At 52.4% G+C, this 19141-nt stretch overlaps 7 protein-coding genes across 7 annotated transcripts; 3 read left to right on the forward strand and 4 right to left on the reverse strand.

The window, feature by feature from the left end:
* Positions 1-20: 20 nt before the first annotated feature.
* BD324DRAFT_588800 (YT521-B-like domain-domain-containing protein) lies at positions 21-3004 on the reverse strand. The gene is made up of 5 exons (XM_022013770.1): positions 2102-3004; positions 738-2055; positions 593-688; positions 384-552; positions 21-334 (listed from the first exon to the last, which is right to left on the reverse strand). The coding sequence occupies exons 1-5, from the start codon at positions 2529-2531 to the stop codon at positions 209-211; spliced, it is 2139 nt and encodes a 712-aa protein (XP_021872354.1). The 5' UTR covers positions 2532-3004; the 3' UTR covers positions 21-208.
* Positions 3005-3197: 193 nt separating this feature from the next.
* BD324DRAFT_641595 (P-loop containing nucleoside triphosphate hydrolase protein) lies at positions 3198-6105 on the reverse strand (the record flags this gene model as incomplete). The annotated part of the gene is made up of 14 exons (XM_022017430.1): positions 3198-3360; positions 3411-3770; positions 3816-3931; positions 3978-4056; positions 4105-4191; positions 4241-4446; positions 4496-4562; positions 4615-4814; positions 4863-5043; positions 5089-5233; positions 5283-5532; positions 5583-5744; positions 5801-5967; positions 6030-6105. The coding sequence occupies 14 exons, from the start codon at positions 6103-6105 to the stop codon at positions 3198-3200; spliced, it is 2259 nt and encodes a 752-aa protein (XP_021872355.1).
* A 213-nt stretch (positions 6106-6318) lies between these two features.
* Positions 6319-10016, reverse strand: BD324DRAFT_357063 (hypothetical protein). The gene is made up of 3 exons (XM_022012572.1): positions 9695-10016; positions 9472-9597; positions 6319-9415 (listed from the first exon to the last, which is right to left on the reverse strand). Exons 2-3 carry the CDS (start codon positions 9548-9550, stop codon positions 6777-6779), a joined length of 2718 nt encoding a protein of 905 aa, XP_021872356.1. The 5' UTR covers positions 9551-9597; positions 9695-10016; the 3' UTR covers positions 6319-6776.
* BD324DRAFT_620862 (WD40-repeat-containing domain protein) lies at positions 9995-12881 on the reverse strand. The gene is made up of 8 exons (XM_022015329.1): positions 12197-12881; positions 11579-12146; positions 11395-11525; positions 11256-11345; positions 10953-11216; positions 10687-10897; positions 10361-10632; positions 9995-10297 (listed from the first exon to the last, which is right to left on the reverse strand). The coding sequence occupies exons 1-8, from the start codon at positions 12557-12559 to the stop codon at positions 10247-10249; spliced, it is 1950 nt and encodes a 649-aa protein (XP_021872357.1). The 5' UTR covers positions 12560-12881; the 3' UTR covers positions 9995-10246.
* A 5-nt stretch (positions 12882-12886) lies between these two features.
* On the forward strand, positions 12887-14193 carry BD324DRAFT_620867 (hypothetical protein). Its single transcript, XM_022015330.1, has 3 exons — positions 12887-13443; positions 13505-13660; positions 13852-14193. The coding sequence occupies exons 1-3, from the start codon at positions 13387-13389 to the stop codon at positions 14107-14109; spliced, it is 471 nt and encodes a 156-aa protein (XP_021872358.1). The 5' UTR covers positions 12887-13386; the 3' UTR covers positions 14110-14193.
* Positions 14194-15256: 1063 nt separating this feature from the next.
* On the forward strand, positions 15257-16415 carry BD324DRAFT_356463 (hypothetical protein). Its single transcript, XM_022012571.1, has 2 exons — positions 15257-16121; positions 16163-16415. Exon 1 carries the CDS (start codon positions 15420-15422, stop codon positions 16110-16112), a length of 693 nt encoding a protein of 230 aa, XP_021872359.1. The 5' UTR covers positions 15257-15419; the 3' UTR covers positions 16113-16121; positions 16163-16415.
* Positions 16416-16549: 134 nt separating this feature from the next.
* Positions 16550-19130, forward strand: BD324DRAFT_620869 (putative peroxisome biosynthesis protein PAS1). The gene is made up of 7 exons (XM_022015331.1): positions 16550-16794; positions 16847-18300; positions 18349-18438; positions 18476-18619; positions 18660-18806; positions 18859-18945; positions 18993-19130. The coding sequence occupies exons 1-7, from the start codon at positions 16593-16595 to the stop codon at positions 19104-19106; spliced, it is 2238 nt and encodes a 745-aa protein (XP_021872360.1). The 5' UTR covers positions 16550-16592; the 3' UTR covers positions 19107-19130.
* Positions 19131-19141: the final 11 nt, after the last annotated feature.

Genomic DNA, 19141 nt, shown 5'->3' on the forward strand with positions numbered 1-19141 from the left:
TTCCAATAATGTTGAGGACGCGTCCTTTTTACCTCCGCTCCACGCGTCTGATCACGTGATACACAGCTAGCTAACGGGCTCGTTCGTCTCATGCATACTTTCTCGTTTACAGTGCTCGTCTCGGAGGTCGAGGTCGTAATACAATGTGCTATCATTAGTCAGGGAAGGAGCACAAGAAGTTCAATAATAAGTCTAGAATATGTCTTGCTCATCTAAATCGAGAAGGTATGGGCGGAACAGGTGGAACGCCCATTTGAGGCATCTGATATTGATTCTGAGGAATCGGCGCCGGAGGCGGCATCATCGGCCGCATGTTGCGGCTGACGGCGAGTTGCTGAGGAAACGTGAGTCGGTCTTTGATCGAAAAGGCATCATGGGCTCACCTCATAGTATGCAAAGTCTTGCAATAGACTTGTCTTTGCCTTTGTCTGGTGATCCAAAAAGATCTCGAGCACCTCGCAACCAGCTTCGTAATGGAGCTCTTGGGTGTCTCGGGAGTTTGTGATGGGCTTCTGTTCTGGAGTATTTACGAGTCGGATGTGACGGAGAGCGCTGCGATATTGTGAGTTTGGCTGGTCGTCGTTGCACTCACGCAGTGGGCACGTCTCGCACAAATATCCATTTGACCTTGAAAATACCTTTCCACTTATCTTGAGCCCAGACATTGGAGCTTTGAGATTCGTCAACGCTTCAAGCTGTCAGCTGTCAAGTTCTGCGGATACAATAGCAAGACTCACGGAGTGAGCATTTGAGCCACACCGCAGAAATGTCTCGATCCATTCACCGAGAAGAAGAGATAGATGGGCATCTTGTCTGCGGATTCGCGAAAGGCAACATCCAGACGCTTATTGCCAAGAACTGTTGATGACCAAATCCCATGTTTGAGAGACTTTTGCACATCATCTTCCGTATATGATTTGATGACGAAGAATCTCGCCTGAGTGGGGTGACAGTCGAAAGTCGAAGGGTTGAGACCTCGGCTTCTTGCCAGTTCCATCACGTCGGCCATTTGATCAGCGGTGTTCGGAGGCGAAGGGTACATGTTGGACACGGAAGGAGGCGGCATGTATCCATATGGGTGCTGTTGATAAGGCTGTTTGAGGCTCGGTTGGCCAGGGTATCCGACCTGCGGAGGGGGTGTCAGGTACGGCATCTGATTCGGTCCCCATTGTCTCGGATCGCGCTCTGCCCAATGAGGTGAACGAGAAGGCGCAGGTGATCGCCTGTCTGGCTGACCGACTAGATTGGCCACCCAGGCTGGCTCCTCTTGACTTGGTAGGGGCATGCGAGTGTCCATTCCAGCTTGTCCGGAGACATCCATCATCCTTTTACCCAACTGCATCGCCTCAAAGGCATCCTGCAGCTGCTGGGTAGATCTTTCCCATCCGTCGTCGCCACCGTTCGAGGGAGACCAGACACTACGGCCAATAGGACTCGTCGGAGGAACAACTCGATCCGAGAGTGACTGCGATGATTCGGCCAAATCCTGCGCCGGCTCCATACCAAATCCAGCGTTTCGAATATCACGACTTCTCCCATTGACGCGATAGCCATGGGTGAATGACTGATGACGTCGAATGTCGGCGCCGATAGGCATATCGCTCCCAAGAGTGTACGGAGGAAGAGCGGCTGTAGAGGATACAGGCGGGGGAGTAGGCGGTGTGAAAGGATTTCGCGGCGTTGAAGGTTGAGTGGGGGGTGACAAAACGCTGCCGATAGATTGATCAAGGCGAGCCCGTTCCGCTGCTGTTCGCATACTGGCACTACGACCTAGTGTAGAGATGTCGTGGTGCCTAGCTTGATCTCTCAGACTTTGGGTCCTCGAGACACTCGGGACATTTGAGAAGGGACTGAGGGAGGAATTGAGATCTTGTGAGATTGCCGTACCACGAGGAGGTTGGAGCATAGCCAAGGAAGACAGAGAATGCGAAGCAGTATGTGCAGAAGCCAACGGATTGGACATGCTTGCGCCAGATGGGTCTGCCATGGTTCTCCTGGGAGGTCGGGGCGGAGGTTGTGATCCACCGGGAGAGGCTGTGATAGTTGCATTGAAGCCTGGGAGGCAGAGCATCAGTCATGCTCTCAGGAGCCATGAGCCCACCTTTACGTGACGGCAGGGAACTCTGTCTGGTCAGGCCTTTTCCGAAACCAAGGTTTAAATCTGGTGAACCCTCTTCCCCACTCTCAATGACTGCTTCTTGAGGCTGCACAGCTGCTCTTCCACTTCCTTTCCTGACCAGCCCATTAGTCTCCTCTGTTGAGCTAGAACCAGATAGCGATCCGCTCCTGAATCTCATACCAGAATTACTGTTGAATCGTCTGACCCCGTGAAAGGCAGATGACCCCGCTGCAGATGACGAAATGGAGGCCGAAACGCCATGACGAGGGTTGGAGACTGTGTTGGATCGTCTGAGCGAGTCCGTATCACCTGCAGGGGGTCCAGGAGTAGGCGAAGGGGATCCAAATGCATTATTCGATGGTCCTCTGGGTTGACGAATGGGCGTCGCCACGGGCGTCGTGACGGACATCATGGATGCTTAAGCGTGAACACCAGAACGGCGAGTCGTGGGAGAGACTTCGCCGTCCGTCCTTCGTGCTGAGTGCAGGATGGAACAAGTCGTTATGTCCTTTGTGATGATGCGGTGGGGTTTGACGAGCAGAGCAAGGCGGGACGTAAAGCTACAGGTGTTGAGATTTGGAGTCCAAAGCAGCAGAAGGGGTGGAAAATACACGCTAAATGAGGTGAAGGAGCGGGATCTGGAACCGATCTGTCTATAAGTTTATTATCGTGCGGGGGGTGTGAGATCCCAATAGAGTTTTGTCGTCGATGTGACAGAGATCCAGACCAAGACACGTCACCAAAGATGGACGTGGTGATGCTTGAGGAAAGAAGGATACAAAGATGAAGTCTCCCAAAAGTGAGTTGCTGACGAAATGAGAAGAACAATTGAGAACACAAAGCTGAGCCAAGTCCGACTAGTAGCAGAAGGGTCCGGGCTCTCGAGTGTGGCGTTTTGTATCCGCATGGCAAACGGGTCAGTGGCGGTGCGAATGAGTTAATAAAAGGTAGCTGTTCCATGCTGGTCGTGTGCGAGAGGTGAGCATAGGCAGATGCATACAGATAGATGAGCTAGCCTTGTAATGATACAGGACGGAGACTTGTGAGATACGGAGCGGTGATCACATTATACAGATGTCTAACTGGCGTTGCTCCTGGAGCTTCGCAAACTTCGGTCAAGATGTGTGGTGTCGACTTCAGCCTCTTCGACATCGTAGGGTCTCTCGGCAGAAAGAGGCGAGGCGGAGTGATGAGTGACCAAGTGTCCATCTTTGAGACTAATCTCAACGATCTCTTCGTCTCTGATCCGAACGTTAGTCCTGACTTAAGAGCGTATGCTATCCGGACTCACTTGATCGTACCATCCAGAAGCTGGTTCGCAATCGGCTTGACGACTTTATCCTTGATCATTCTTGCTACAGCTCTCGCTCCGAAAGCTTCTGAGTAACCCTCTTCGGCGAGCCACTGTCGGGCAGCATCATCGACCTCAAGCTTGATACGTCGCGAATCGAGTCGTTTTTGAACTTCGGACAGGCGAAGGTCCACAATGTCAAGCATGACTTTTGGCGGAAGCTTGTTGAAGACCAGGCGATCGTCCAGTCGGTTCAGAAGTTCAGGTCGGAAGAATTGCGCAGTGGCGGCCATCACTTTGGCACGAGCCGATTCAGAGATTGTACCATCGGGGTTGTTTGCGCCAGGTTCGTATAGAGCTCTGCGGAAGGTAAGTCGAATTCTAAGCCAAGACCATGCTACTCACTCTGAGCCGAGATTCGACGTGAGACAGATGATAGTATTCTTGAAGTTGATCTGTTTTCCTTGGCCGTCTGTCAGAGTTCCTTCCTCCAGGATCTGGAGGAGAATGTTGGCTACCTCCTACGATTCGTCAGCAGCTATCCTACTTCGGCGAGGACAGACTCACGGGATGCGCCTTTTCAATCTCGTCGAAGACTACTACTGAGTATGGGCGCCTTCTGACTGCCTCAGTGAGTTGACCGCCGCTGATATCTCCATGAGCAATCGATTCGAAGACTATAAACCAAACTCACTCTTCGTAGCCAATGTACCCCGCAGACGACCCAATGAGTCGAGACAGGGTATGTTTGTCATGGAACTCGGACATGTTCAATTGAATGCTGGGGAGATGTTAGCCGCTATTCATATCCGGTCCTTAGGGACGCTCACAGAGAACGCTTTGCATCCGCGAACAGGAACTCTGCCAATGCCTTCGTGAGCTCGGACTTGCCTGTTCCCGTGGGACCAAGAAATAGGTAACTAGCGAGTGGTCGAGAAGGAGATTGTAGTCCAGCTCGTGAGAGTCGAATGGCATTGCTAACGGCTTCGAGCACTTCGTCTTGACCAACGACTCGCTGTCTGAGGGCTTCTTCCATCTGCTCAACGCGTCAGATACCATAGTCCACGGCATCCATGGGCACTCACATGGATCAATTTTTCCCTCTCGCCCTTCAGGAGATTTGCAACTGGAATACCGGTTGTCGTCGCCACTCTATATTGACAGGTCAGTTTTGTGCTGTAATGTCCGGAAGCTTGTAGCTCACACAACCGCGATATCCTCACTAGTCACACGATCTCTCACAACCATGCTGCCTTCACCGTCGACGGCCGTAGCGGTATCCGGAAGCTGCTGTGGAAGCTTGGACTGAAGTTCTGGGATCTGTCCGTATCGGATCTTGGAAGCCTTTTCAAAATCTCCAGCACGCTGAGCAGCCTCAAGCTCTGTGTGCGCTCGATCGATCCTCTGACACAGACGTCAGCTCATTGCCGACGATCCTCTGTGATTGCTCACCTCCTTGAGACTCTTGATCTCTGCAAATTTCGCTCGTTCCTTGGCCCAAATCTCCGCCAGACGCGCTTGTTCCGCTTTCTTCTCGTGCAGTTCCATTTCGACCTGATCGCGTCGACTGATTGAGAAATCATCTTCTTCCTTTTTCAGCGACTCTCGCTCTATCTCAAGGTTGGCAATTGACCTGGACAGCGTGTCAGAAGAGTCATGTGTGAGCCGATCAGCTCACCGGTCGAGCTGTTCCAGAATCGCAGGTCTGGATTCTTGCGCCAGCTTGAGAGCTGATGATGCTTCATCCACCAAGTCGATAGCTTTGTCCGGCAAGAACCGATCCTGAATATATCTATCCGAGTAGACCGCAGCAGTGACGAGTGCTGTAATCACCTATCAGCACAAGTATCATACAGTCCGTCTGCAACCTACCTGAGTCTCCTATCGAAATACCGTGATGAGCCTCGAACCTAGCTTTGAGACCTCGGAGGATGGACACCGTCGATTCGACCGTAGGCTCTTCGACCATTACCGGTTGGAATCGTCTCTGGAGCGCCGCATCCTTCTCAATGCTTTTGCGGTACTCGTCCAGAGTAGTCGCTCCGACGAGCTGCAGACCTCTAGCCAGGGCGGGCTTGATGATCTCCGAACCGCTGACCGAGCCTTCTGCTTTACCGAGATTCTAGGTGGTGCTGGTCAGCACGTAGTCCATGTGAGATAATTTCTACTCACCAGCAGCGTGTGCAGCTCATCGATGAAACAAATGACATTCCCTTCTTCCGCCTCGATATCCTTCAATAGTCCCTTGAATCGCTTTTCGAATTCTCCTCGTACACCTGTACCAGCCATCAGAGCGGCAAGATCCAGAGACAGGAGCCGTTTGTGCTGTAATGACTGTCCCGAGATTCAGCTAGTCATCCTATACCACCTTGCGCGGAGAACAGACACACCTCTGGAACCTCTTTGTTGACTATCCGCGTTGCTAGACCTTCTAGAATGGCTGTTTTACCTACACCAGGCAGTCCCAGGAGCACAGGGTTGCTCTTTGTCCTCCTAGATAAAATCTGAATGGTCCGCTTGATCTCTGCATCTCGGCCGATGACAGGGTCCAGCTTGCCTAGATGAAGCACAAGTCTAAGCCCAAGAATCACCCAACACGAGAGACGCTGCGTCACTCACCGTTCCTCGCGAACTCGGTCAAATCCACACTGAATTGGGCCAAGCTCTCCCCCTTGGCAGGTTCTTGCTCGCCCATCATCCCTCCAGGCAGTCTCATTCCAGGGAAACCCATCCCTCCCATCCCCCCGAATCCACCTCCAGGTGGCTTATTGCTCACATCATTTCCGTCGTTCCCGTTGTTTCCTCTTTGTCGAGGTCGATCTTGGTTGTTCCCGGCGGAGTTGAATGAGCGAAGCGCGATAGGTCTCGCAGCTACATTCCATCGGTTATGTGTGAGGACCAGTTGATGCGTCTTGGCTAATCTGACAAGCTGCTTGCGTGGTATCATTTTTGGCTGTCTTATCTAGGTAACAGTCAAATTGGTGGCGATCTCGGCTGATGTACAGGATACTCAGACCTTCAGGTGAAGAGATGTCGCTTATGTGTCATGTCTTGAGGAGAGCTTAGGACCTGGTCGTCAGACAGTATAATAAGGTATGGACAATTGATGTTTCATCGTTGCCAGAGATATCTCGAACTTTCTCGATCGTTGCCACTGGAGCCCCGCAAAATAACGTAAAATGCTTTATCGTTCACAGTTGCCCTTTGCCCACTCAAACGCAATGTTTAGGATGCAGACATGACAGACAGGATACAATCAACCGCTCCACTACGTAGCCCTATGGATCATATACATGTATGACACGTACGTGAACATGTGTTCCCCAGACACCCTCCTGAATAGACATTTCAAGCTTCTCTGTGTTCTCATGGCTGAGTTCCATCCCCTGGCCTTCCACGCGGTCTGGTCCTAGCTGAGGGATCTGAGGGAGGGGCAGCTCTCAGAGCGGTGGGAGGTCGGACATAGCTCTCAGTTCCTCTAGCTGTCCCTGGCGCCGGCGGTGGTTGAGCCGGTCTGAGTGGTATTGGCATTGGCACTCTCGCATCTCGTGCTTGAGGTTGAGTTGGTGGTCTTCTCAATGGAGCAGGTACACCCTGACCCATTGGCGCTGTCCTCGTACCGAGAGCTTCCTGTAGTAGATTTTGTTGAAAGTCGATGGGTAACTCAACAGCCGTAACATTCGGATCGATGGTTCCGCCTCCGATCCGTCCGCCTCCACCCACTGCTCCTCCCGGGCCACGTCGATCACCTTCACGAGCTGCCCGGACCCGAGCGACGAGGTGACCAGGTAGATCGGCGTGGGCAAATTCAGCATCCAGATCATCATCGTCAGGTTCTGCACCATGCGTATTCGGATTAATGTGATCTTGTCCCGTCTGTCCTTGTCCAGTAGCCGCTGCGACCCCAGGTGGAGGCTCGTCACTCCGCGTGTTACACCAGAACCGGTGTCCTTCCGACCAAGCTTTACTTTGACACTCTTTGCTGCAGTACTTGGCCTTACGACACCGTCTACATTTGGCGAATTCTCTGGCGTATTCTTCCCACTTGCCACACGGCATGTGCGCGCATTGTCGAATACCGTTTCTCGCTTCATCCTTGCGACATGCGTTTCGCATGATGACACCGGCCCAGTATTGAATCTCGTCGGGGATCACATAAAGCAAGGGATCAGAAGGGGTCGGTCGGAAAGTGAATCGCTCGACCAAGGAGAACATGTTGGGAGTGAGGGATGTCGCCGGACGTTGAGGTAGCGGTTGAGAGTTTGGAGCTGGTGAAAGGTCGAAGGTCGGGTGCATGGGTCGACGAGGATGGTGGAAAGCGGATCGAACGTGTGGGTATTTCGACAGGTATGCAAGCAGTTGCAGTGCGAGCAGGATACTGTCATCAGAGTATCGATCGCCGTCGGGATTGAGCAAAGAGGAGATCCCCACATAACTGCCGAGATCGTGGAAACCTCTAGGTGCGCCGTTTGCAATGATGATTTGACCCGGGGGCACAGCAGCATCAGGTGCTTGCTGAGGTGCGGCATTCTCGGCTGGCGGGACACGAGGCGTCTGCGCTGCTCCAGGCTGGCCAGGAGGTGCACCAGCTTCCATGTCGAGTCTAGCTTGTTCAGCCTCCACCATTTCAGGATCGGGATCTTCGGGCACAGCACTGGCCAGATTCTCCACGATTTCAACATTGGGAGGTGGTCCAGGCTCGTCCGGAACGACCGTACCACCACTCTCCATGGCTTGAGCGTTTGCGGCCGCTATACCAGCAGCGATGGTAGCTGTCGGGAGATCGACATCTTCTCCCACATCAGACGTCCCACTGCCCCCATCACCAGCTTCTCGCCGTCTCTCGTTCCTCGGTGCGAGGGTGACGTTGACAGGTCGGCCGACGATCGTGCCTCTTCTACCAGGCGCACGCAAGATCTCTCCGTCATCTTGTCGTATTGGCGTTCCCATCGGGCTCGACTGATTACTGATGGAATCTTGCCCCAGTGCTGGCAATCTCGTGCCGCCAAGATTGAGATGAGGCGGTCGAGCGGTCGATCCCGAAGCTACGGCGGCTCCAAGATTGTTCTCAGAAGTGGCACGGGGAATACGACCAGAAAGCTCGTCACCAGAAACCGAGTTGGTGATACTCGAAGCTTGGCTTTCGACATGTCGATCTCGCGAGGTGGATCGTGACGATGTGCCATAAGACGGAGCAAGGGAGACGGGCGGGCGCGGCGTCATAGAAGGTCCAGCTCGAGCTTCCGGCGTTTCCTCCTCTCTTGACCCATCATCAATCTCCATACTGTCATCTCCCGGGTCCACGGACGCGATGTCCGTACCTTCGTCGGCCTCACCATCCGCCATGTCTACATCCGTGTCGTTCGTTCGCGCCGGTTCGACGCTGGCTGCGCGATACTCAGGTGTCGGGTCGGGCGCAGCTGACTCTCGAGGGTTGTTACGACCAGTGAGCGATCCGACAAAGCTTGAGATGGAGGAAGTGGATCTTGCAGCGGTAGTAGAGACAGCTTGAGCGAAACGAGAGTTCGAGAATCGTGTCATTCGACGCTGGCCTTCAGTTCCAGGCACAGGAATACCAGCTTTAAGCGCTGTGATTGCCATTTGACTCCCTGTAGGTCCTGCAAAAGTGCCTATGCCATGATAGACCAGCCAGCTTTCGAGGATTTGAGCGACTAGATCCAAAGCGCCAGCTTGAACTACACGGGTACGAATAGCTTCGCTCCCTCTGACTCCGATGTTGACTACGCATTGGAAGGCCAAACTATGGCGGAGAAAGACCTGTCGATCCACACTGATCACGCGGGATGTCGGTGGACCATTGAGACCCCAGAGATCTTGGCCACGTTGAGCTTCTCGCGGAAGACAGGAATTACGCAAGATATCCAGAAGACGCTCGAGGCCGCCATCGAGCGTGAGGATATCACGGATGCGAGGAGAAGTCGATGTGAGGTATGTGAGAGAAGTGAGATTATTGAGAATGGCAAGAGGACTGTTCGTGTCGAGAGCTATCGGAATCGGCGCATCAGCAGGTGGAGATACTCGCGCTACAGGCTTGACTGACCTCTTCTATCGTACAACAGATGGGTGATGGACAGCACAGCCCGATTATGAGGCGGGAACGAGTAGTTTGACTCCCTCATGTTGAAATATAGGGAGGTGACGGATAGGTCCCAATGATCAGACTTGGCTGAGCCCTGTTTGTCAGCTTGTATAGGGACGTGATTAAGGCCGCGAGGGCAACTCCAACTGCCGCCAAGCGCCTGTATTGGACAATAGAGACTCACCTTAACCCACAGCTCAGAGCTTTGAGACGCTCACGGCCGTTGTTTGATCGTGTGATGAGACCGGCGGCGGATGAATTGACGCCCCCTTTGATTTCCCTATGTTCCTCGTTTATGACCACTACCACGGTGTCGAGGAGGTCTCAAGCTGACAAATCGTTGCCACTGGAGAGCCGACTTGTATGCTCTTTCCGCGCGCCTTTTACACTGTCCCAGACCCGTGCCGTGTGATCATGAAGCGTAGAGACAGAGAGAGAGGCTTACAGACTTTACAGGAATGCTTCGAAGTCACGAGCGAGTAGCGACGTAAGTAGCGTGTGTCTGTCCGTGTTAGTGAGCGGATGGTGCCGTTATAACCCCGGACGGACGATCATATGGAGATTAGGAAAATCCCAACAGAATTTTCTAATCCGGCCGACAAGCATTACTAATCCTCGAGGATGGGCTTCTTCTCACTTCTGGTTGGAAGGTACTTCGATCGGGTGAAAGACAAAGCGATGAGAAACGATAGCAACAGCTACATATCCTCTGCATCGTCTTATTACAGCAAAACACTCATGTCCAGAGTTTGATCAATCCGTCCCAAGACGCCGTGATGACTTTTGACTGGAGTCGCCCATCAGCTGATGATCGATCGATCGCCTCTGATGCTCGACTCGTTGCACTCACATGCTCGTTTGGTAACCACACATGATCAATGACCACTTGATTATGGGCATGTATCCTCTTCATGATTCGGCCAGTCTTCCAATCCCAGAATACCACGTCTCCTGATCCTGTACCGGATGAGATATACTTTCCATCGGGTGAGAACCCGACGGCACAAGCGTATCCAGCGACAGTGTGTCCGGCATATCTCTTCTTCTTGTTCTGTTTGAAGCTCCCATCGGCGGAGTAGACTAAAATTTGGTTGTCGAGCGATTGACACGCAAAGTATTTTCCTGATAGACCGCAAATCAGCATGATCTCGCATGACTGCCTGATCGACCACTCACGACTCGGATGCAGAGTCACCGCTGGCATCGAGTGCATGTATGGTTCGGCGATGTATTTGATCACCACGGGGATGTCGTAATCCCATCCACGGAGAGTCTTGTCATCAGACGTGGTGACGAACCGTCTATTGTTGTCCACAAAGGTGATGGTATTGACAGGTCCCAAATGTTGATCATACGTCTGGACTATCTCATGCGCTCGCGTGTCATACTGAATGCCAGCGTCAGCCTTGTTTCATGAGATCCGGACCGATTTTCGTCCGCACCTGGATGATCTTCTTGTCCTGCATACCTGCCATAAAGATATTCTGCTTGTCTGGATCGGGATGAAATTTGACGACATTTGGTATTTTGCCGTTGGAGAATGCTTGGAGACATTGCCCAGTCTCCGTGTCCCAGATCTTGATCTGTCGATCGTAACCTGCAGAGATGAACTTGGTCCCTTTGTTGTTGAAGGCGACGTCTTTGACAGCTTGTGAATGGCCCAAAAACGTCCGTAAGCAGTTCCCTTCGTGGTAAACGTCCCAGAGCTTGAGTGTTATCGCGGCCCCTCCGAATGACAGACTCACCTTGACTTTGGTATCCATACTTCCACTGAGCAACAAATGCCCAGATTTGGGAAACAGGCGTATGGCAGACACGCCCTTGTTGTGTCCAGTCTGTTCAGTGTTGTCAGAGTTGACTGAACGATTCACACACCGCACTCACCCAGGTATGTATACACCTCTCTGGCAGGTATGCGTTGGGCGGATTTGAATCGTCTGATGGGTTGAGTTTGACATCGGTGTCGGTCGGTATATGCATATACGTCCTTCCAGCATAATCTGTGAGCTCCTTGCCTGCATACAAGAGTCAGCAAGATTGCGTCCTACATCATTACCGCCGAACTCACCATGGAAAATACTCTTCTCTTCTCTAGCCTGCTTGAGTTTCGCCTTTGCCGCCTCGGACGCCTCTTCTCTCCTTCTCTTTTCCTCTCTCCATTCCTCTGCCTCTTCTTCTATCACAGGATCGACCTCTTTCTCTCCTTCCCAGTCTGCCCATGGTCCGACATACGCCCCATCGCCATCTACCACCCCAGCATCTCCCTTTCCATGTCGTTTCCGTTTCGCTTCTCGTTTTTCCGCCTTGGTCATTTTGATCCCATCTATTCCCGCGTATCCATTCTCATGAGCGACACTCATTGACCCGACGTAAGCACCGCTAGCTCCCGAGGCCACTGAAGGGTTCAGAGCATATCCGTGCACGTCGAATGTCCTCTGTTGAACCATAAACGTATAGTCGTCCATCGATTGCTCCTCGACGTGTCCTGACAAACTGTTCATCCCTTTATTTCTCTGTTGATTGAACGGATCTTGAGGTCCAGCGACAGGTCTAGACATGTCATCATACGAAATATTGACGTTGATGACCTTGTCAGTGGGTCGAGCGATAATCGCGGATCCAGCTCCGTTTGGATCCTGTACTTCGTGTGAGTGTCTGGATTAGAGCCTGCGATCGCCTGACTCACCTCTCTCAGTACATCAGGAGCGGCTGCTACTTCTGTCTTCTTCTCTACACCATTCGACCTGGATGGTGCCTGAGAAGCTAGTCCGAACGCATCCTTTTTCGCATCTTCCTCCAGGATCGCCTCATCCTCGTCATCATCCTCCTGGGCGGCACCGTTCACGCCGGTTGCCGGGAGTCCATTACCTAATCGAGGAAGACTCGACGTCGAAGCCTTTGGCTCCTCGTCGTCCGACGAGTCATATCCTGCGACCAGAGCTGACATGGTGAGCAGTGTCCATAGATTGAACAGTGATTCCTGGAAAAGTCTGAGGTTTGGAGAGAGGCGGACGAGGTGTTCCCTGACGTAAGCATCTATCGCGTGCATTATTAGCTTTTCAGATTCAAAAGTCAAATAGAATCAAAATTTTGCTAATGGGGGATTTGTGGCCACCATTTGGCCACTCTGAATCGAGGAGGACAGACAGAGTGAGTGAACATGCACAGTGAGAGCCTTCGCATACCATGAAGAGTAGGGGGCTGCTACACAGTGATACTCTGAAATCAAGCACTGTCATTGCAATGAAGCCCGATTGTTCATACATGACCAGTCAGGAATAGTCTCTTCCCGCCTCACCGCCCGGTCCCCGTCGGCCGACAGCCGTCGGAGATCCTTCGTTCGGAGGCAAAATGTGTTTTGCAAAGATTGACAGATCTCAGATCAAGCCGGTCCCTTCCCTCTGCCTCCCGTATGTATGTATGCCTTCGACCGTCGGGACTTGCGTTCGTCGGGTCAAGTGCCGAAGAAGAGGGGCGGCGTCGAGCGCCAACGAAGGATCACCATGCGGCTCCACCGTGAACAAGGCGTAAGAGCTGTGGTTGTTCGTGAGGGTCTGAGGTGCATGCCGAGGGCATTTTTACACTCTAAATAGTCGTTTACCATTCTGGAATGTTTGCCACGGCAACCTTTCAGTCTCTTTCCACCTCGCCCGACCCCACAAATATTCGATCGCCCGGCGAGATGGCGAGAAAGTATCGTAGTAGTAGATCTCTTCATTCTCTTTTTTACGCGAAAGTCCCCGGAATCCCGGATTGAACGGAAAGGTATATAATGGGTCTGGATTATCGATGGCGAAGGGAAGAAGCCCTCTGCGATCTATACGGCGATACCTGTACACTCTCCACCTCGCCTCCTAACTCATTCGCTCACTCGCCATGAAGATCGACGCTGAAATACTGATCGAAGCTCCTCCTCGTGTGGTTCGAGAAGTCGTGAGTCGACGAACCCGTAAGCTAACCCGAGGTTGACGTGGCATCCCTCCTCTCTCCTCAGTGGCTCGACTTCCCCCATCTCTCCGACTGGCATGATGGCTCGTTCTGGAAGAACATTGAGCTCACAGCTCCTGAGAAGTCGAATGGTCTCGATGCGGTGCCTGGAGACGAGGTCAAGTGCACCATGCCCAGTATGACCTTCAAGTGCAACGTTGCAGTGAGTGGAATCTGTGCTGCGACGCTGTCGGAGGCTGCGACGACGGTGATGAAGAGAGGAGAGCTGACATGTGTCATTCTGTGTTCTTCTATATCTTCTTCCCGGCACGATCACTCTTCCCGCACACTCTCACCTGCACCTGCCAACGTGCTCTATTGCCACACCTCTCCTCTCCTTCCCCATCTATCCAGGTCAACCAGCCCGATCACTTTCGATGGGCCAACTCTGTCCCCTTGATGGGATCCGCCGGACACGACTACTACTTCATGTCTGTCCCTGGAGAGGCCAACAGGACTCGCTTCGTTCAGCACGAGGACATCACAGGCGCCATGGGACTTATTATGGGCATGATGGGTACCAAAGAGTCCTCCAACAAGGGATGGAAAAAGATCAACGAGGACCTCAAAGCTGCTTCTGAAAAGCGTTGGGCGGCTGAGAGTGGACACTAGGTAGTACAAGGTGATGTATTTTGATTATAACCTCTGATGTATAGAGCTCGAGTTGTGGATGCATCCCGTGTGCGATACAGAGGAAAGGTATCAAAAATAGCTTTGGGATCGATGGCTCATCTGGACGCCCTCAGTTCTCCGTCGAGTCCCTCTGATCACGATGATCGTCTCTCATCTCCCCTTGACTGGATGACGCGCCACAGATGTCATCTTGGAGCTCATTCCGAATAACAACCCCCACACACACATACCTCGCTTCGCTGGTCACACCATCAAAGGAGGACTGCCAAGCGAGGTGGAGCCCAGCTTGGAACCATGGCTCTGGTGTACAATCAGAAGTATGGCTAGCCGACATCGACAACTACACTACAATGCAGACGGTGTGGACTAGACCCATCCAGGGATGCTGAAATGACCTTCCCTTGTCGATTGGAAGTAGTGGTAAGTTTGAGTAGATCTGTCTCCGGCAAGGACCCCTTCCCTCCCTCTTACCACGGCTGAGGCTCCCTCTAAACTTCGAATGTCCATCCTTTGGAGTGGCATCGTACCATAATCACGGGAGATCAAAGGCGGGGTCTTAAGACCTTTTAGCGAGCTGATATTGTCACTGTGTGTGTGGCTGGAGCTCAGACTGACACTGGGGCTTTAATGACGTCTGAGTCCAGCATTGCAGCACACTTCTTGAGCTGGCATCGCAATGGGAATCCTTGGCTCAGCTGACCATGCCATTTGTTGCCCCTTTGATAGGGGCTCTGGACTTGGACTGGACCCTGCATGGACCCGATATCCTCTCAGCCGACTGGCTGTTCGGGCCTCCTTACACATTCACACCTCAATCAAGTGACGACACTAGCATGTCTACCGGACACTGTCAAAGCGCCTAGGCAAGTGGAGCTGATGGGAGTGATGGGAATTGTGTGTGGTCGATCGATAGACAGGCGCAAAGGCATGTTTCGACCTCACAGCCATCCCAAGGCAGAACGGGGCGTGGAGCTAGGTGTACATTTGCTGACCACGACTGCGGGTCATCATTGACCTCTAGTCTGGCTTCATTGGAGCAGATTGTCTGATCGGAATAGCAGGGAGTCATGTATTCGGCTCAGCTTTAGCGTCATCTCTGGACAGACATCAAGAACCCCAAAACGTAGTAGCTCGAACAATGAAGCCATCAAACCCCTTCACAAAGATATATAAACCTGACCTCTTGGTCGACTTCTTTCCCATCTTCCAACTCTTCGGCCTCAACTTCAATAACTTGACTATTCAATCCACAGACTAGCTCTCACTACAACTACAACTTCATCAGCATCATGCTTTTCGCTCTTCCCGTCCTCGCTACCCTCCTCTCTGTCAGCGCTGCTCCTTGGAGCTCGCCCTCCACTTCGTGCCTCATCAACGGCATCAGCATTCTCGACTGCACCAGTCTCGACATTCTGTCCTTTGTCGGACCCGATGGCAAGACTCAATGCTCTGTCAACGGAGTCACCGTTGGCGACTGCTCGACCATCGATATCGGATCGATCCACCTCAAGCGGCACGAAGAGGAACCTCGATCTGGATCCACCGGAGGAGGTGCTTCGACTTCTTGCCTCATCAACGGTATCAGCATCCTTGACTGCACTTCGCTCAACATCCTCACCAAGGTCCTCGGAAACGGCAAGACCGAATGCATCGTCAACGGTGTAGATGTCGGTGATTGCTCTACCATCAACGTCGGAAGCATCATCAAGCACCTTCCTCTCAAGCGAACCAACTCGCCTTCTACCCAATGCGTCATCAACGGTGTCTCCATTCTCGACTGCTCCACCATCAACATTCTCTCCAAGCAGATCGGCAGTGGCAAGACCGAATGCATCATCAACGGTGTCGATGTCGGAAGCTGCACCTCGGTCAATGTCCTCTCCGGAGTCAAGAACCAATCCAAGGCAAAGTGCATCGTCAACGGAGTCAGCGTTGGATCCTGCTCGCTCATCAACCTCTTGAGCTTGCTCCATCTCGTTTAGAGTGCAGAGGTGAGTGCGACTTGGGGACAATCAATTTGCTAACATCACAGATCGCTCTCGCTCCCAGCGACTCGGTGTCAACGCACACTACGACAAGGTTCTTCTTTTTGCTTTTCACGACTCTGAGACTCTATCTACCTTGAATCGAAAACCGAACGACTCTTTGAACAACGCCAGGAAAACAGGAAAACAACGAAAAAAAGGGGATGGAGAATGGGCTTGATATCACTGTAGCGCTTTTCTATGCAAAGTGTGAATTCTTCAGCTCCTCTGCCACCCCAATTTGGCTGGCCCAGCCTTTGTCCGCAGTGCTACTCCTGCTCGCGAGCTGCTGCATCACACTCCAGAATCTCAGCAAACCTAAAGCTCCTCAAGGATCAGCGCCACAGTGCCACATTCGAGAATTGGTACATAAATCTTTGAGCGAGATCTTTCGTGATCCTGTCGAGACTTGTTTGATCCTGACCGCGGCAGACTCTCATGGACCGTCTGGCGACCGTCAAAGTTGGGCGAGTCACATCCTCATCATCAACTGGCAGGGCTCATAGACGGATCTACATCGCCCCTTCGGCTCTCAAATCCCTGAAGCTCCATGCAGGAGATTGGGTCGAGCTAAAGTCGCTGGCTGGAACCGGGGTGATTGGTCAATTGTGGCCGGGAGCAGACATCGATGATGACGAGAGTGAGCCAAAAGAGCCGAGAGAAGGCGTGCCAGATGTGCTGATATGCTGTAGCCGTGCTCGTGTCAGAAGGTCAGAGCTCGAATGTCGGATCAGACACCGCCGAGCTCTTCAAATTCGACCCTCCATCGTCTGTGCCCATTCTCAGATCCATCACCTTACAAGCTGAAGCTCAACAATCTCCCTCTGGGACAAGAGAGACCAAGTGGATGACAGCTGCAATGACCGAAGAGCTGGTCGCGACGAGATACGTTCGACCGGGGCTGAAGATCATTGTTGGATCCCAACGCTGGATAGTTTCATCCGTAGAAGTTGACGCAGGGTCAGCAAAGCACACCGACCTGCCCATCGATCTTGAACGCTTGTCCCTAAACTCGGCAGCTTATCAAGTCGACTGGCGCACTCGAATCATCATAAGTGATACATTGCAGTCCAAATCGAAACACGACATCAAATCCACGGCCTCTTACATAAATATCTACACGCCTTCCGTAGGTGGTCAAGCGGCTTATCGCTCCCTTGGAGGTCTTTCATCTCAGATCAGGCAGATCCAAGCCCTTCTCGACGGTCCATTCAACCATCCAGAGATTCACAGACGATTCGGCATTGCCCCACCCCGTGGCATACTCCTTCATGGTCCACCTGGAACCGGCAAGACGGCTCTTGCCAGAGCTTTCGCGTCATCCCGTACAGATTGTACCTGTATAGTTGTCAATGGTCCCGAATTGAGCTCAGCATACCATGGAGAGACTGAAGAGCGATTAAGAGGTGTATTTGAAGAAGCACAATCAAGACGCCCCTGTATCGTCGTACTGGATGAGATTGATGCCTTGTGTCCTAGACGAGATGGAGATGGAGGAGAGGTGGAAAAGCGGGTGGTGGCCACTCTACTCACGCTCCTAGATGGAATAGACGCGAATACCGGGGTATTTGTCATCGGCGCCACGAATCGACCAAATGCCATTGATCCGGCACTACGAAGACCAGGTCGATTCGATCGCGAGATCGAACTCGGTGTTCCAGATACAGAAGCTCGTCGAGAAATTTTGTCTCTGCTCATCGACAAGATGCCAAACACCCTGTCTCCGGAGAATATCACGTCACTCGCCAATCGGACGCATGGATACGTCGGAGCCGATCTCTCCTCACTCGTCCGCGAATCAGCCTCGGCGGCCATTGCAAAGTCCGACGGGAGTCCTGATACCACTCTTTCCTTGAACGATCTAGACATGATCCTCAAGACGATGCGCCCATCGACAATGCGAGAAGTCTTTGTCGAAACTCGAGATGTGAAATGGTCAGATATAGGGGGTCAAACTGAAGTGAAACAGAAACTTCGGGAATGCGTGGAATGGCCTCTGACCCACCAATCTACATTCAAAAGACTCGGGGTGGACGCGCCGAAGGGCGTACTCTTATATGGTCCACCGGGATGTAGCAAGACAATGACCGCCAAAGCCCTTGCTACGGAAAGTGGGCTTAATTTTATCGCCGTCAAGGGACCAGAGGTGAGTAAATCCACTCATTGCCTAATCCTAGACTAACGCAGGGTCAAGTTGCTCAACAAATACGTTGGAGAATCTGAGCGGGCAGTGAGAGAGACGTTCCGTAAAGCCAGGACAGCGGCGCCTACCATTATCTTTTTCGTAAGTCCCCCTGGCTGTTCGCCGCTGAACCCTTAAGGACGAGATCGATGCGCTAGGCTCATCTCGATCAGACGATACGGCTCACTCTGGCGTCCTGACGTCGCTCTTAAACGAAATGGACGGTATAGAGGAATTGTTAGGGGTCATTGTGGTGGCGGCTACGAACCGACCTGAAGTACTCGTGAGTCTATCATGGGAGCATCGAGTGAACAATGCATCAGGACTCGGCATTGCTTCGTCCTGGACGACTTGATCGGATCTTGTATGTCGGCGCTCCGGATCTACAGACGAGGAGGGACATTTTTAGGATACGATTAGCAAAGATGGCAGTCGAAACAGGTGTCGACGTGGACGAGCTCGCTCGACTGGTATGTCAACGAAGACTCCATTACGACTTGCTGCTAATCTGGACGATAACAGACCGAAGGCTGCTCCGGTGCTGAAATCGCCTCGATTTGTCAAGATGCCGCGCTGTCGACTATGAATGAGAACGTCGATGCGCCCTGTGTGAGTGATATGGGCACTGTCTGGCGCAATTCTCTTACTCTATCTAGGTCACCACCGCAAACCTTGTTCACTCAGCGCGAACGGTCAGACGACGCATCACACCGTCTATGATCCGACACTTTGAACAGTGGCGCGATCAATCAGGCGTGAGAAGTGCGTAGCATACATGCATGCATCTGGCGACACTCCGTGCGGA

This window comes from Kockovaella imperatae (genome assembly GCF_002102565.1).
Source record: "Kockovaella imperatae strain NRRL Y-17943 chromosome Unknown BD324scaffold_4, whole genome shotgun sequence".
In the NCBI taxonomy this organism is placed as follows: Eukaryota; Fungi; Basidiomycota; class Tremellomycetes; order Tremellales; family Cuniculitremaceae; genus Kockovaella; species Kockovaella imperatae.

Excerpts from the sequence above, each read along its gene's own strand:
- BD324DRAFT_620869 (XM_022015331.1), top strand. The coding sequence starts at position 16,593 with ATGGACCGTCTGGCGACCGTCAAAGTTGGGCGAGTCACATCCTCATCA. Across the intron at positions 18,439-18,475 it reads CGCCTACCATTATCTTTTTC|GACGAGATCGATGCGCTAGG; the intron begins GTAAGTCCCCCT and ends TGAACCCTTAAG. Across the intron at positions 18,946-18,992 it reads AGAACGTCGATGCGCCCTGT|GTCACCACCGCAAACCTTGT; the intron begins GTGAGTGATATG and ends TACTCTATCTAG.
- BD324DRAFT_620867 (XM_022015330.1), top strand. The coding sequence starts at position 13,387 with ATGAAGATCGACGCTGAAATACTGATCGAAGCTCCTCCTCGTGTGGTT. Across the intron at positions 13,444-13,504 it reads CTCGTGTGGTTCGAGAAGTC|TGGCTCGACTTCCCCCATCT; the intron begins GTGAGTCGACGA and ends CTCTCTCCTCAG. Across the intron at positions 13,661-13,851 it reads CCTTCAAGTGCAACGTTGCA|GTCAACCAGCCCGATCACTT; the intron begins GTGAGTGGAATC and ends CCATCTATCCAG.
- BD324DRAFT_620862 (XM_022015329.1), bottom strand. The coding sequence starts at position 12,559 with ATGCACGCGATAGATGCTTACGTCAGGGAACACCTCGTCCGCCTCTCT. Across the intron at positions 10,898-10,952 it reads AGGACAAGAAGATCATCCAG|TATGACACGCGAGCGCATGA; the intron begins GTGCGGACGAAA and ends GCTGGCATTCAG. Across the intron at positions 10,633-10,686 it reads GGTGACTCTGCATCCGAGTC|GAAAATACTTTGCGTGTCAA; the intron begins GTGAGTGGTCGA and ends GCGGTCTATCAG.
- BD324DRAFT_356463 (XM_022012571.1), top strand. The coding sequence starts at position 15,420 with ATGCTTTTCGCTCTTCCCGTCCTCGCTACCCTCCTCTCTGTCAGCGCT.
- BD324DRAFT_588800 (XM_022013770.1), bottom strand. The coding sequence starts at position 2,531 with ATGATGTCCGTCACGACGCCCGTGGCGACGCCCATTCGTCAACCCAGA. Across the intron at positions 689-737 it reads GTGGCTCAAATGCTCACTCC|CGTTGACGAATCTCAAAGCT; the intron begins GTGAGTCTTGCT and ends GACAGCTTGAAG. Across the intron at positions 335-383 it reads AAGACTTTGCATACTATGAG|CAACTCGCCGTCAGCCGCAA; the intron begins GTGAGCCCATGA and ends ACGTTTCCTCAG.
- BD324DRAFT_357063 (XM_022012572.1), bottom strand. The coding sequence starts at position 9,550 with ATGAGGGAGTCAAACTACTCGTTCCCGCCTCATAATCGGGCTGTGCTG. Across the intron at positions 9,416-9,471 it reads TCTGTTGTACGATAGAAGAG|CTCTCGACACGAACAGTCCT; the intron begins GTCAGTCAAGCC and ends CGATTCCGATAG.